General features: G+C 33.3%; 1 protein-coding gene across 1 annotated transcript; it reads left to right on the plus strand.

The window, feature by feature from the left end:
* The first annotated feature begins 1,203 nt into the window (after positions 1-1,203).
* Positions 1,204-13,766, plus strand: LOC145324454 (uncharacterized). Its single transcript, XM_080167041.1, has 15 exons — positions 1,204-1,380; positions 1,795-2,045; positions 3,018-3,447; positions 4,092-4,237; positions 4,604-4,729; positions 5,136-5,213; positions 7,236-7,304; positions 8,554-8,607; positions 10,333-10,417; positions 10,707-10,796; positions 10,989-11,065; positions 11,576-11,669; positions 12,296-12,381; positions 13,430-13,578; positions 13,760-13,766. Exons 1-15 carry the CDS (start codon positions 1,290-1,292, stop codon positions 13,764-13,766), a joined length of 1,833 nt encoding a protein of 610 aa, XP_080023167.1. The 5' UTR covers positions 1,204-1,289.
* Positions 13,767-13,792: the final 26 nt, after the last annotated feature.

Consider the following 13,792-nt stretch of genomic DNA (forward strand, 5'->3'; position numbering starts at 1 on the left):
GTAAAACATGATGTCTGTGATTCTGTCTGTTTGTATATACCGAAGGTTCTTGACAATAACCTGAGGTTATTCTTTACAATTTAGCTAGCTTCTCCTAGTTCCATTTTGTAACTTTTTTGAGGACCAACAAAACAACCTATGTAACCTATTCATTCGAATCCGGTGGATAGCCCGTGCCTTCGGCACCTCGGGGCTAAAAAAAACTGGTTTTAATCTTATAATTGTAACTTCTATATCCGCGGAACACAGTGGCCCTAGCGTATCTTTTGCTTAAAAATCTTGACCTTAACAGTTGAAACTGTCATAACTTTTTTATTTTTAGGAGTTATGACTTAATTTTTTCCTTTTTCGAAATGGGATTGCATGTATTTTAATAGGAAAATTAAAAAATATAATTTATTTCATCATTTCTACCGTTGTTTTACCAAGATATGCAAATTTTTGATGAAAAAATCGTATTGTTTTACTCAACGCAGGGAGGGAGAAATTCAGACACATTGCTCAAAAATTTGAAAATTTGAAGTGCAAGTAATACTTGAGTTACAAGAAATCTAAAATATGTTTTGGAAAGGTCTTAAAAATGTCTAAAACATTTGGTTTAAATTTTAAAAATATTGCCCACCCCCAAGCCGCCAGGGGGAAAAAACCGAAATGGTAAGAAAAAGTATGCCTCATACGGGGTGAGATGGGGTGAACTTCCCACGGATAAAATCTAATGAAATTTGGCACACTCATTATGAAGCATGTCTTGTTGCCGCGTTTTGCTGCGTATAATGGTAGCACTATTTTTAAGCTAATAGTAACCGCTCAAAAATACCTTATATTTAAGGACTTCTAATTGCCCTTAAAAAATTAAATTTTAATTTTTTTTTTTAGAAAAAACAATAAATGAGGCCATAATTAAATTATTTATCCAAAAAAAAATTATTAATTTATCTTAAAAAAGACCAAAGATATTATGTTTTTAACACCTACTAAAAGGATAAATTTTGTCGGGATTTAGGCAAAATATCGTGTTGACTAAAGTTGTTTACAAAAGATACACTACTCTACGCTGCAGGGCCGCAGTGGGAAAGCTGTTTATATACGATGCGAGAAATAACTATTACATGATTCTTAGAATTTTGAGCACTAATTTCAGAAGTAAAAAAGATCCCTTGAAACTATTGTGTTTAACTAATTGAATTGTTCTTTTTCAGAATTTGAATGTTCTTATAGAAGAATAAAAATGTGAAATACATACAAAAAAAACCTTTTCAAGTGAAAAAGATAACAGCAAAGTTATAAAAATGAGTTCTTTGGACAATACAACAATAGAGATTCGAACCATTGACGAGAGTGAACATCATATTCTACCCCACCAGCAAATTGTTCAAATCGAGGGATGATCATTTTTATGTCCGAGATGTATTAAAACCAGTAAAAATAATAGAAATTAAAGTGTTAGTTTTCAGCTGGGTTGTAAATACTAATTTCTGATGTTTTATAATTACAATGTGATACAATTATAAATGTTGGCAAGGTGTGCCTTCACTTGCACTGAAGGATCACAATATCAAATCATAATCACTTAATATTTTATATACCTATCTTTAAAATTTATTTGCCATTGTCTCTTTTTGCGAATACCAAATGCTGCGTTTTGAACATAATTGACTACACATTTAAACAGCCTTAGGTACCTAATTAAGGTATTACAATAAAATAGCCTTAATGGGTACTTATGCAAGGCTTTTCTTCATACAAATGACAAATATCATAGGGAATATAAAATGATCATTTCAACGTTACTTTAGGTTCAGCAACATGAACTTGTTGAACATACACAACACATTGAAGTCCAAGAAATTGGAGGAAACATTATTATAAACCGCCATCAACCCATCCAGCTGAATCAGGGACAGCATGTCGTTGTTTCTTCTGCATCTCAAGGGGGTGCACCGATTATTCAGCAACTTATTCTGCCCACGTCCTCACAATCTCAGATAATTCACCATTCCACTTCTCAAGGGCATCATATTCAACAAGAACATGATGATTCACAGGCAGGGCTAAAAATAAAGTAAAATAAATTATTATATTTTAGCTTGCAGGAACTACAGAGAATTAAAACTTGCTCTGTAATAAATACAATATTTAGTACCTAATTTAGATTTTTTATGTATTATTACCTAGATCTACGATTAAACATAATACATAATGTTAAACAGGTATATGGACTCACGGATTTCTTGGGTACAATATAGTTCCTCTCCAGGAGTCCCAATTATACATTCGCCCTTTAATAATTGTATAATCACTGTGGGATAGAATTGAATCAAGACAAAAGTAAGTGCCGAGCCCTGGGACCTATGTATGGTGAAAAAAGACATAAAACCATGATGATTCCAGGTAAAACCAAAATATTTCAGCGGGGGCTTTTTGAGAAAATTAGATTTGAAAATTTCAAGTTCAATTTTCACCCACTAGGAGTTGCCGCATAATAATGACAAGAAAAGCAAATATTATTTATTTTAAATTTTGAACAACTTTGCTTTTATGAAGTCCTTCTTAAAACCTCTCTATGTATGATTTATTTTAGGCTGAATTTTCGTGACCTTTGCAAAGCAAGTGATAAAAATGGCCATTTATTAACTCCCTTCAGGAGTGGTTTTATGAAGAACTTTATAAAAGCAAAGTTGTTCAAAATTTAAAATAAATAATATTTGCGTTTCTTGTCATGATTATGCGGCATCTCCTAGGGGGTGAAAATTGAACTGAAATTTTCAAATCTAATTTTCTCAAAAAGCCCCCGCTAAAATATTTTGGTTTTACCTGGAATCATCATAGTTTTATGTCTATTTTCACCATACATAGGTCCTAGGGCTCGGCACTTACTTTTGTCTTGATTCAATTCTAGCCCACAGTGTAATGAATCTGAATCTTCTAACCTTATACCTAACAAATTCTGCAAACCAAATTCCTGGATTTATCCTTTCAAAATCCTTTTACTTATTTCTTGTAACCCTGAAACGCAGGAAGATGTCGAAATTGAGGAAACAATTGAAGAAGAGGATCCCATCGAACAAAAAGTACACCACCACAGCCCCAAAAAATATTTGCGCGAAAATATCTTTGACATCAGTGAAGTCAAATACAAACCCAAAGAGGATTTGAACGAGTTTTACTACAAGTTTCGGGCCAGCGTGTGTGATCATTTTCGGAAGACTGGATTCGAACTGGGTGAGGACGAGATACTGCCGCCCATGTGCGAGGAACTGATTGTTGTTTGGTGCCTTGAGAAAATTGATCCCTCAGTGCCTAAGCAGGTGAAAGAAACCTTCGGACCTCAGTTGCAAGGCGACGTCACCCTAAGAGACCTTCAAGAAGAAATCTTCAAAGTTATTCCCGTATTTCTGAATCTGAATGACAAAGAGGGCTATGAGGATGACTCGTTTTTTGAAGCAAAGGAATAAATTTGGATTAATTTTGGCTATCTTATCTCTATCTTTTTTGGCGAAAACAGTGTCTTATTTAATTTTCTTTAACCCATTCTCAATTTCTCATTCATGCCTGCAAAAGTGCACAAAAAGAAGAGATACAGGTTTTTTTTTTTAATAGGACAAAAGTATTGCTTAATATAACCCACTTGCAATTGACAGAAATTAATAATCTATATCTTAATTTCTTTATTGGGTTGGGACATTTTGTATAAGAAAAAAATACTTGGCGATTTTCAACAAATTATGCCTTTAAAAAAAAACGGGTTTTTTCCAAAGTACCTACCTATTTTTGGAAGATTTTTTGATCATGATCAATTTAAAGAGTGCAAAAATGCGTGCATTTTTTAAATTTTTTTCTTATACAAAATGTCCCAACCCTTTGAAGAAATTAAGATATGATAGAAAAAAACACCCTGTAATAGTGCTGCGATTCTACATATTTAATTTGGTTTTCCTTGCTCCATAAAGAAAAGAAAGTACAAAATAGTTTTTTTTAGTAGATATTTGATTACCTACTGAATATGTTAGGTACTTGTTTGTAAACTTACCTACAAACAATACAAATTGATGAACAATGAAAACAAATTATCCAAACAAATGAAATGGTTCAGACACTACCTATGGACATGATGAAACAAGAATTTGTCGAGTTTGTGGATGACCCCGCCCATATGGATATGGATGAGAGCGAAGGAGAGGATCTAGCAAAAGTAGTAAAGCCTTGGAGCAGGAAGAGAATAGTCAAACAAAATAAGGTATCTTTTAGTTGAATCTTTGTATATGTATATGTCTGTTCTAAATATTTGGTGGGGAGGGGGGTTACACTTTGTAAAATCAAAACTTAAAGTCTAAGTCAATTCTATCCCTTTCAATTGTAGTTTTAATAATAAAAAATAAATATTTTGAGGGATGATATCTCTTTGAAGGGGGGTGGTACCCAACCCTAAAATAGTTATAAACCTTCCCAGGACCTATGAAAAGCTGCCCTGTAAAGGAGAACCAAATCGGTTCAGTGTTTAGCAAGATCCTTTGGTACACACACACAAACACACTGTCAGACACAGATCATGTTACTTTTAAATAAGAATACTTTTCATCTATCCATTAATCTATTTATTTAGTACCTGACACAAAGAGTAAAAGGAGAAAATGAGGATTTAAGTGGTGGAAACGAGAATGCTTGCAAGATTTGCGGTAAAGTTTTCAAGTCTGAGAAACATCTGGGTTGGCATCAACGATATCATAAGGTAATATTTACAGAATTGCTATGCTCGGTCCCATTACCAATGATAGTCTTTGTATAGTGTCCATTTCGCTAAAATATGGAATTATCAGTTATTGTCAATATGAAAAATTGCGTAGCTTCTATATATCTTAGCTCTAATAGGTATTCCATATGATTTGTCGGATTGTGTAGGGAACCAAACAATTGTCGCTACACATTCCCTGTCTCTGTTCGCATTCCCTGTCTACGTACGCATAGATATCTTTGTTGTTGCTTTAATTCAATTAAGCAATCAAATGGACATTTACCAACAGACAACTCACTTATTTAGAAATACAAACAAATACGCTTTCAGCACTTTGCTTGTTATTACTGCACATACTTTTTACTCTGTATAAATATGTTTGATATCTATCTATGTTGCTTAGGTTGATGATATTCCGAGTAAATGTACAATTTGTGGCAAAACTTTTGAGTCTAGATACAAACTCAACTATCACAAACAGGTTTGTATTAAGCTTTTCTTTGTAAGGGATAGATAGATTAATTATTTATCTTAATCTACAAATTAAACACAGTTTTGTCTCTGGATATTGTCTCACGAACCGACAAGGAGACCAAAGGAACAGCCTACTTTTGGTTATGGCTGGGCCATCCCTGCAGGGCTTTCCTAACCTTATCCAAACCTAACTATGTAGAATAAAATTGCTTTGAAGTTTGTTGTCATTTAAATTCGGTTCAAGTGTTATTTTCTTAGAGTAACAAGTAGGATTTTGTAGTCATTTTTGTCTTGCTTGTTGCTTTTAACAGTGACCGTACATCAAGTCTTTTTAAAAGCCAAGCTGTTCTTTAATTATGGTAGTGCAGTCAATATTCTTTAAAATGGCTATAACATTTGGAATGATAGTGCAGCTATTACCTTTTATGATACAAATAAGGATTTTAATTGCCAATTATCTGAAAAGTTTATATCCTTGATCTGAAATTTTTTTGAAATTTTTTAACTCTGCCAACCCTAAATCTTCATGCGGTTTTTAATATCCTTGTTATGATTCAATCCAAGCATATAACGATTGCTTTAATCGTTTTCCAGGTCCCATAACTGTGCTGCTAGACCTTTATTTTTTTAAAATCGGTTCAGAAATAAGGATTTTAGAAGCTATAATATTAGAATATTAGTTGTTTGATCCTTATCCTATTGGGGAGTCTGATGGAGGTCAGGAACAAAGCCTAAAACCAACCCTAAGACATTTATAAACCTTCCCTTAAAAGTGTAACCAAATTGGAACAGTATTAGCAAGCTGTTTTCGTTATCGGCCGGCCGGATTCGGCCGATTAAAATAATCAGCCCACATTTTCTTCATGTTAAGTTTAAAAATATCGTATTCGGCTATTCCTCGGCCGATTTAGTTGTCTAAGGTGGCCAAAAAATTGTCCTGGTCTCATTCAAATCCGTTGACCAATCTAAAATCGGTCCACTGGTTGTCGCGTAACGATGATTTTAAAGTTGTATACATGATAATAATTGCATAAAATAGAAGTAAAGTTTAAAAATACCGTAGCCAGCTATTCCTTGGCCGATTTAGTCGTCTAAGGTGGCAAAAAAAATAGTCCTGGTCGTAATAAATTCAAATCCGTTGACCAATCTAAAATCGGTCCACTGGTTGTCGCGTAACGATGATTTTAAAGTTGTAGACATGATAATAATTGCATAAAATAGAAGTAAAGTTTAAAAATACCGTAGCCGGTTATTCCTTGGCCGATTTAGTCGTCCAAGGTGGCAAAAAATAGTCCTGGCCATAATAAATTCAAATCCGTTGACCAATCTGAAATCGGTCCACTGGTTGTCGCGTAACGATGATTTTAAAGTTGTAGACATGATAATAATTGCATAAAATAGAAGTAAAGTTTAAAAATACCGTAGCCGGTTATTCCTTGGCCGATTTAGTCGTCCAAGGTGGCAAAAAAATAGTCCTGGTCGTATTAAATTCAAATCCATTGACCAATCTAAAATCGGTCCACTGGTTGTCGCCTAACGATGATTTTAAAGTTATAAATGCTGCGTATATTATAAATGTAATAATGTCGTCTTCGAAACGAAAGTTTTACTCTAAGCAAGTTTTTGAACTTCAAATGTGATTTAGATGGATCTTTTACCATAAAATTACTTTTTCATAAAATTACTTTTTCATAAACTAATTATTATTTAACTACCTTTTTTACAGTAGCTGCACTAATATTCCACAAAAAAAAAATTATTGACTGCACTTACTGTACGACACGTCCTTCCCTATATCACGGTCAGGTATTTTTATTGTCAAGTCCTAAAAATGTAAACGTCCTTTATTTTGGCAAATTTGCAACAAGTTTATATAAGATTATGTTTATTAGGTAATATTTTGCTTAGGTATAAAGTTTTAAACTAAAGTGTTCATATTAATTTGTTCTACTGATTGATTCCAGAGCTTCTCTTATATGGATGTTGCCATCCTTGTTTTTAAGTCAATCCTATATATGTATTTTTGTAGGTGCACAAGATAGAGCATTGTGAATGTTATGTGTGCAACAGAGTGTTCCAAACAAGAAAGAATATGAAGGCAGGAGCATAACAAAGTTTATTTAGCCATTTTCATGCTTTTTTGGACCTGTTCTGCCAATTTTAAGTTATAATGCCTTTTTTCAACAATTTAAATTCCTAAAATGCTCTTTCGACATTTGTATGGCTCTAAGCAGGGTTTCGGATCCGGATCCGGATCCGCAAGGATCCGCATATTTTCGAGTCCAAGGATCCGGATCCGCAAAAAAATGCGGATCCGGATCCGGATCCTTGGACTCAAAAAAATGCGGAAAAAATGGAAAAATCTACCTAAAGGGGAATATCCACGAACAAGAGCACGTGATTCTAAGTACCTTCCAGCATTGATCCTGAGTATTTTCTTTCAGAATATAAAAGGTCACTATTAATAATTAATATATTGACGAGAAAATTTATGTTTCACCACTTCAATTTGAAGAAAAGTAAAAAAATGTCCAGTATTTTTAATCAAAATTCTATTAAACGTTTTGTTGAGTTCGGGGTGTCTTTAATTGTCTATGTTGTTAAATGATAAAAATTTTAAAAAGTCAAAAGCACATTTACTATATCTCATATGTATGTTTAAATTAATGTTAATATGGATTAATTTACAATCTATATAACACAAGTATTCACATATGTATTATCAAATATCCATTTTATTAAAAGAATTAACTTCATAAATGTTTTCAAAATTAATTAAAATACCTAAAAAATCATAGTAAAACATAAATTTTCTCGTCAATACATTAATGATATATGGTGACCTATTATATTCTAAAAGAAAATACTTCGGATCAATGCTGGAAGGTACTTAGAATCATGTGCTCTTGTTTGTGGATAGTCCCCTTTATATAAAATCTCAGACATTCTCTTGATGAGAGCCAATCTTTAAGGTTTAGGGTCAGACTTGAAAATTAAAAGTATTTTTGACTTCGAATTAAAGAATAAATATTTTTGAAAAGTTTGGTGATTTTATTTTTATTGTCAAGGATCAGGAACCGGATCCGGATCCGCAAAAAATCAATGCGGATCCGAAACCCTGGCTCTAAGGACCTCTAAAATAATGATCTTCAAAATGAAATTGTGGGTCATTTTTTTCTAGTTATAAACCTTTTCAATAATTATTAAAGCTACATTTTAAAGGTTAACCTTATCATTTAAGCCGTTAGCAATACCCTTCTGAACACACAGACAGAAAGACAACCTGTTACTTTTATATAAGAATCATGGTATTTTTTCTTTGATAACTTTTTTATGAAATGTTACAGGATCATATTTATAAGCATCATCGCTACGACCTCCCATGCCATAAATGCAACAAGGTCTGTACATAAAAACTTTTTAAATTGCGAATCTAGTTTATAAGTAGTGCAAGTCTGAGTGAAATTTAAATGTCTTTGATTTACTGATGAACTATTAATAAAATGTATTATTAAATTGTAAACTCGTAAAATAACTTTATAACTTCTATTGGCTAATAAAAGGCGTCCGTGAAAAGGATAATCCTAACAGTTCTATCGTTTGCAAAATCATGATGAGCCGATCGAAGTGTAGCTATTCGATAATATCCGTACGTCTCTACGTTTGTCCGTCTGACTAAGAACGTTAGTTAAAGTCGGATTAATCCGTTTGGATTCCCCACGGATTGCCATCCCTGGGGGGGTATAGTGGGTGACACAGTGTTGTATTGTATATTCTGCACAAGATTCATTTTTTCCCCTGCCGCATTTTTTATATTTTGTTTTCCCCTCCTAGATTTTTCCAGCAAGAAAGGAGAAAAATGGAATAATATTTTCAGAACTCTATTTTATTCATATTATCCCCCCTCCCACTTATACTTTTAATTTTTTCACCAAGGAGGGGAGAAAATGGGGAAAAAATGTTTTCAGATCTCTTAATTCTTACATTCCCCCCCCCCCCCCCCCACCACATATTCCCCCATCCCCCTCATTTAGCAGGGTCAACATGAAGAATAGACACTAGGGTGGGTCGATTTTGGACATTTTTTTTCTGAGGCCAAAGCGGGGATCTGCACTCAATTTATATAGATATAATACACCTCTGGATGATTTAAAATTTGTCCTAAGTCTTAAAACCGCTGACGACCAGACATTCAATTGTATAGCTATTTATAAATGGGAGTCAAAAATTTATTGAATCAGAACAATGGCTTCATGGTGTTCCCTGGAAATGCCTTGAGAAGCTGAGTCAGGAACTTTTGTCCGTTTCAAAAAATCTCGTTCCTAGCCTGAGAAAATTTAAAAAACCTCTACAAATTGGACAATTCTCAATAAACCTTAAAATTTTTTGGTTTTTTAGTGATTTCTAAGGCTAGGAACGAGATATTTTGAAACGGACAAAAGTTCCTGATTAAGCTCCTCAAGGCCTTTCCAGGGAGCACCATGAAGCCATAGTTCTGATCCAAAAAAAATTTTGAATGTCGTCTTTGCCTACTAATAAGTAGTGAATTATATTTTTAAGTGGTCGTGTTCTAAAACTCAATTTTTTAAAATTCTTTTTCGGTCAGAAATGTTTTTAAGGTTAATTTTATCTGTTGCATATCCCCGCTTTTTCTAATTCCGATATGAACCCACCCTAATAGACACTCCTAGGGTGACATCTTACAATTTTTGTAGTTGTACCGTAAACCTTCAATTTACCCTTGACATTTGATTTCTTGCACTCCTCAAGGCCTTTCCAGGGAGCACCATGAAGCCATAGTTCTGATCCAAAAAAAATTTTGAATGTCGTCTTTGCCTACTAATAAGTAGTGAATTATATTTTTAAGTGGTCGTGTTCTAAAACTCAATTTTTTAAAATTCTTTTTCGGTCAGAAATGTTTTTAAGGTTAATTTTATCTGTTGCATATCCCCGCTTTTTCTAATTCCGATATGAACCCACCCTAATAGACACTCCTAGGGTGACATCTTACAATTTTTGTAGTTGTACCGTAAACCTTCAATTTACCCTTGACATTTGATTTCTTGCACTCCTTAAATAAAATTTATCAAACTACAAAAATATATTTTTATGAACAATAACTCTAGATAATTGCCAACTACTATGATCTTGGTATTCATCTACAAAAAGAACATGGAGAAGATGTTCAGCTGTTTATTAGAAATGAACCAGGTATTTATCCATCTACATATTTATCTATAAATTCCACCAAATTATCTTTAAAACCTTTGGAGGAGTCGGATTTGTTATATCTATATGTTATAAATTTAAAAGTCATATGCCTTGAGTTTATTTATGATGTGAGGATTTTACATGTTGGGTCCGTAACCATTCGTCCTACTTTGTTATATGTTATTTGACCATCTATATAGGTGTCCATGGTCTAAGTGTCTAAAGCTCTTGGACATGGGCTAGGTACTGTTTTGATTAAAGCCATGTATCTATCTATTAATCTATCTAGGTGTCCATGGTAGAAATTCTAAACGTAGAAAACTGATGGAAATGGATAGCGAAGGAGAAATGTCTGTAACAGACGAAGAATCATCTGAAGGTAATCTTTTAATTTTTACTTTAGGAAAATCGTCTAAAATTTTTAAATGCATTCTGTTTAATAAATCTTCAAATACAGTAAAAGGAAGGAAGTTAATCTATTTTTGGGGAAGTTACTTCAAATCTCAAAAAAAAAAAAAAAAGGCCATAGAAAAAAAATAAACCCAACTTAAAAAAGAAAAAAAAATTCTAGATGAAGAGAATGAAGAAAAAGAGGAAGGTGAAGAAAAGGAAAATCAAGAAGATGCTGCTAATTCTTCTAAAACCGAGGTAGTTTATTTCTACTTGTCAATCTTTCTATCTAACAAGCAAGCTATCTGTCATTCTAGATCTCAAATGTCTTTAACCTTTGGTGTTTAAAACCTGCCAAAACTCTTCCCCTTTGCCAGCAAAAATGTTCAGTATTGGTCAAACTAAATATAATATAAAATCAAATCAGATGCAGTAAGACATTATATTTGGACCAATAATGATTTTTTTGTCTGGCCAATAGTTTTGGAGAAACAATTTTTTTAAAAATAATATCTAAACTCTTTTTTTAGTACTTCACTTGGTCTGTCTGTCCGTCAGTTTGTAACACGATCTCTAATTAGTTGCCATAAAAACTTTGTAAATTAAATGTTGATTAGGTTATAGAAACTAGCAACGTCCAAACTTGTCTACCGATAACTTTTAGCTATAATAAGAGTATTTCTGTTGAACGGTGTTATAAGGGGGGTTTATAAACTTATCGTCCATTGTTTTAACCCTAAAGATCCCTGTATTTGGCTTACTTGTCAGGGCGCGAAGAAAATGCATAAATGTGAGACGGAGGGATGTACTCAAGAATTTTCAAGTGAGAAACGACTGCACAGACATCAAAAAACCCATACAGGTCGGGTTTTAACTTAATACTAGTTTTAGAAGCGCTGCTTTTCAATTACAGTTGCATAGTGTATGATTGTTTAACTACAACTTAAAAAAAATAATATTCTCCGTTCGGTAGTAAAAATTAAATACTTACAGTCTATAATCTTAAATCATTAACATTCACCCTAGATTTATGTTATATCATTATGATTTTTTTGGTATAGTCCCTTTTGTGACAACGGCTCTTAAGGGGCGTTTCATCGTATTTTCACAGTAACTTTTGGTAGATTTTTTTAGGTAAGGTGATTGCATCGCAGGGTTAGAGCCCCCCGCAGAAAGGGACTATACCCGATTTTTTGTTGCTTCGACACTTCTGGAACTAAAATATCTTAGATATCCCTTTCTCCTTTAATATATTTATCAAATACCCTATAGTATCTATCCATCTATATTTGATATTACTTTTTTTTGGTCAATTTACTTTCTTCTTTGTACCTACAGAATTACGTTTTAATTATTAGTTTGTATTAACTTGCCCTTATAGATATGTCTGACTGTGACTTTTAAGGAAGGGGGGCCAGGTGAGGGGTTGATTATTCCCCCCCCCCCCCCCTAAACTATTATCTACCTTTAAATTTACTATTCTCATAGGAAAACGAGGTCCATTCTCATGTCCTACGTGTGGCAAAGAATTCAACAATAAACCCGCCATTGATACTCACAAACGAACCCACAAGGTAATTATATTCTATCTCTAAAAAGGACTATCCCCACGAACATGAGCAAGTGATTTTAAGCACCTTCCAACATTGATCCATGGTATTTCTTTAGTGAATATACTAGGTTTATGTTAAATATTTGGTTTATCGTCGATCGACTAAAAAGTTATGCTTTACCATGGTTTTATATGAAAAAAACTTTAAAATGTAAAGCATTTTTAGATACAATATCATCAACTGCTTTGTTGAGTTTAAAAGACAAAATAAAATAAAAGCATCAAATGCTGTAAATTGCAAAAGTACATTAATTAACCTGTTTAAAATATTACAAGCTTCTAACCCTTTTTAATCAAAATGATATACTTTTTTGTCAAAGCTTTTAAACAACAGTTTGAACTCATCAAAACATTTGATGAATTTGCACCAAACTATGCTTAACATTTCAAATTTTTTTTCATATAAAACCATGGTGAAACCTAACTTTTTAGTCGATAAACTAAATAATAAACATGAACCTAGTATATTCACTAAAAAAATGCCAATGATCAATGCTGGAATGTGCTCAGAATCACTTGCTCTTGTTCGTGGATAGTCCTCTTTAAGTAGTGCAGTTGCACTTTGAAATTTTTAGGCCTCCCTTATGGGGGTCAAAAATTCATTTGCTTCAGAACTATGGCTTCATGATGCTCACAGTAAAGACCTTGAGGAGAAAAATCAGAAAATTTTGTCAGTTTTAAAATATCTTGTTTCTAGCCTGAGAAAATCTCTACAAATTGGCCAATTCTCAAAAATCCAAAAAATGGTGGTTTTTCATTCATTTCAAAAGCTAAAAGCAAGATATTTTGAAACGGAGAAAAGTTTCTATTTCTACTCCTAAAGACCCTTTCCCCCTAAATTTTTACAAACCTTCCAGAACATATGAGAAGCTATACTGTAAAGGGGAACCATATCGGTTTGACGGTTAGTGAGATCCTTTGGCACAGAGTGACAGATAGATAGATAGATACAGACATATAGACAGACAGACAGACACAGATTCTGTTACTTTGATGTTATTGATATTTAGATTGAGATAAGTACCTGTGAGATCTGTAGTAAATCTTATAACAAGAGAAAATCTCTGCGAGATCACATTTATAAACATCACAGGAAAGTGTTCATTTTAGATTTTAACACCTCTAGCTTAAAGCAATGGCTTAAAGGAGGGGGTACAAGGTTAAAAGGATGCTTTGATTTAGAAAGAAGGGGAGGGGGGCGGCAAAATGTTTAAAATGTCCCCCCGCCCTAGACAAAGTGCTACTAATGCTTTGTTAGATGAGTAACAATAACCCTTAACACTAACAGGGAGTTAGTATTTCCAGTAAAATGTCATACAATCAAAGAGGTTTTTTTTTAGATCTTAAGCATAATCTGGACAGACGTACAGACT

Source organism: Acartia tonsa, chromosome 7, assembly GCF_053477335.1.
Source record: "Acartia tonsa isolate MP-2025a chromosome 7, ASM5347733v1, whole genome shotgun sequence".
Taxonomy (NCBI): Eukaryota; Metazoa; Arthropoda; class Copepoda; order Calanoida; family Acartiidae; genus Acartia; species Acartia tonsa.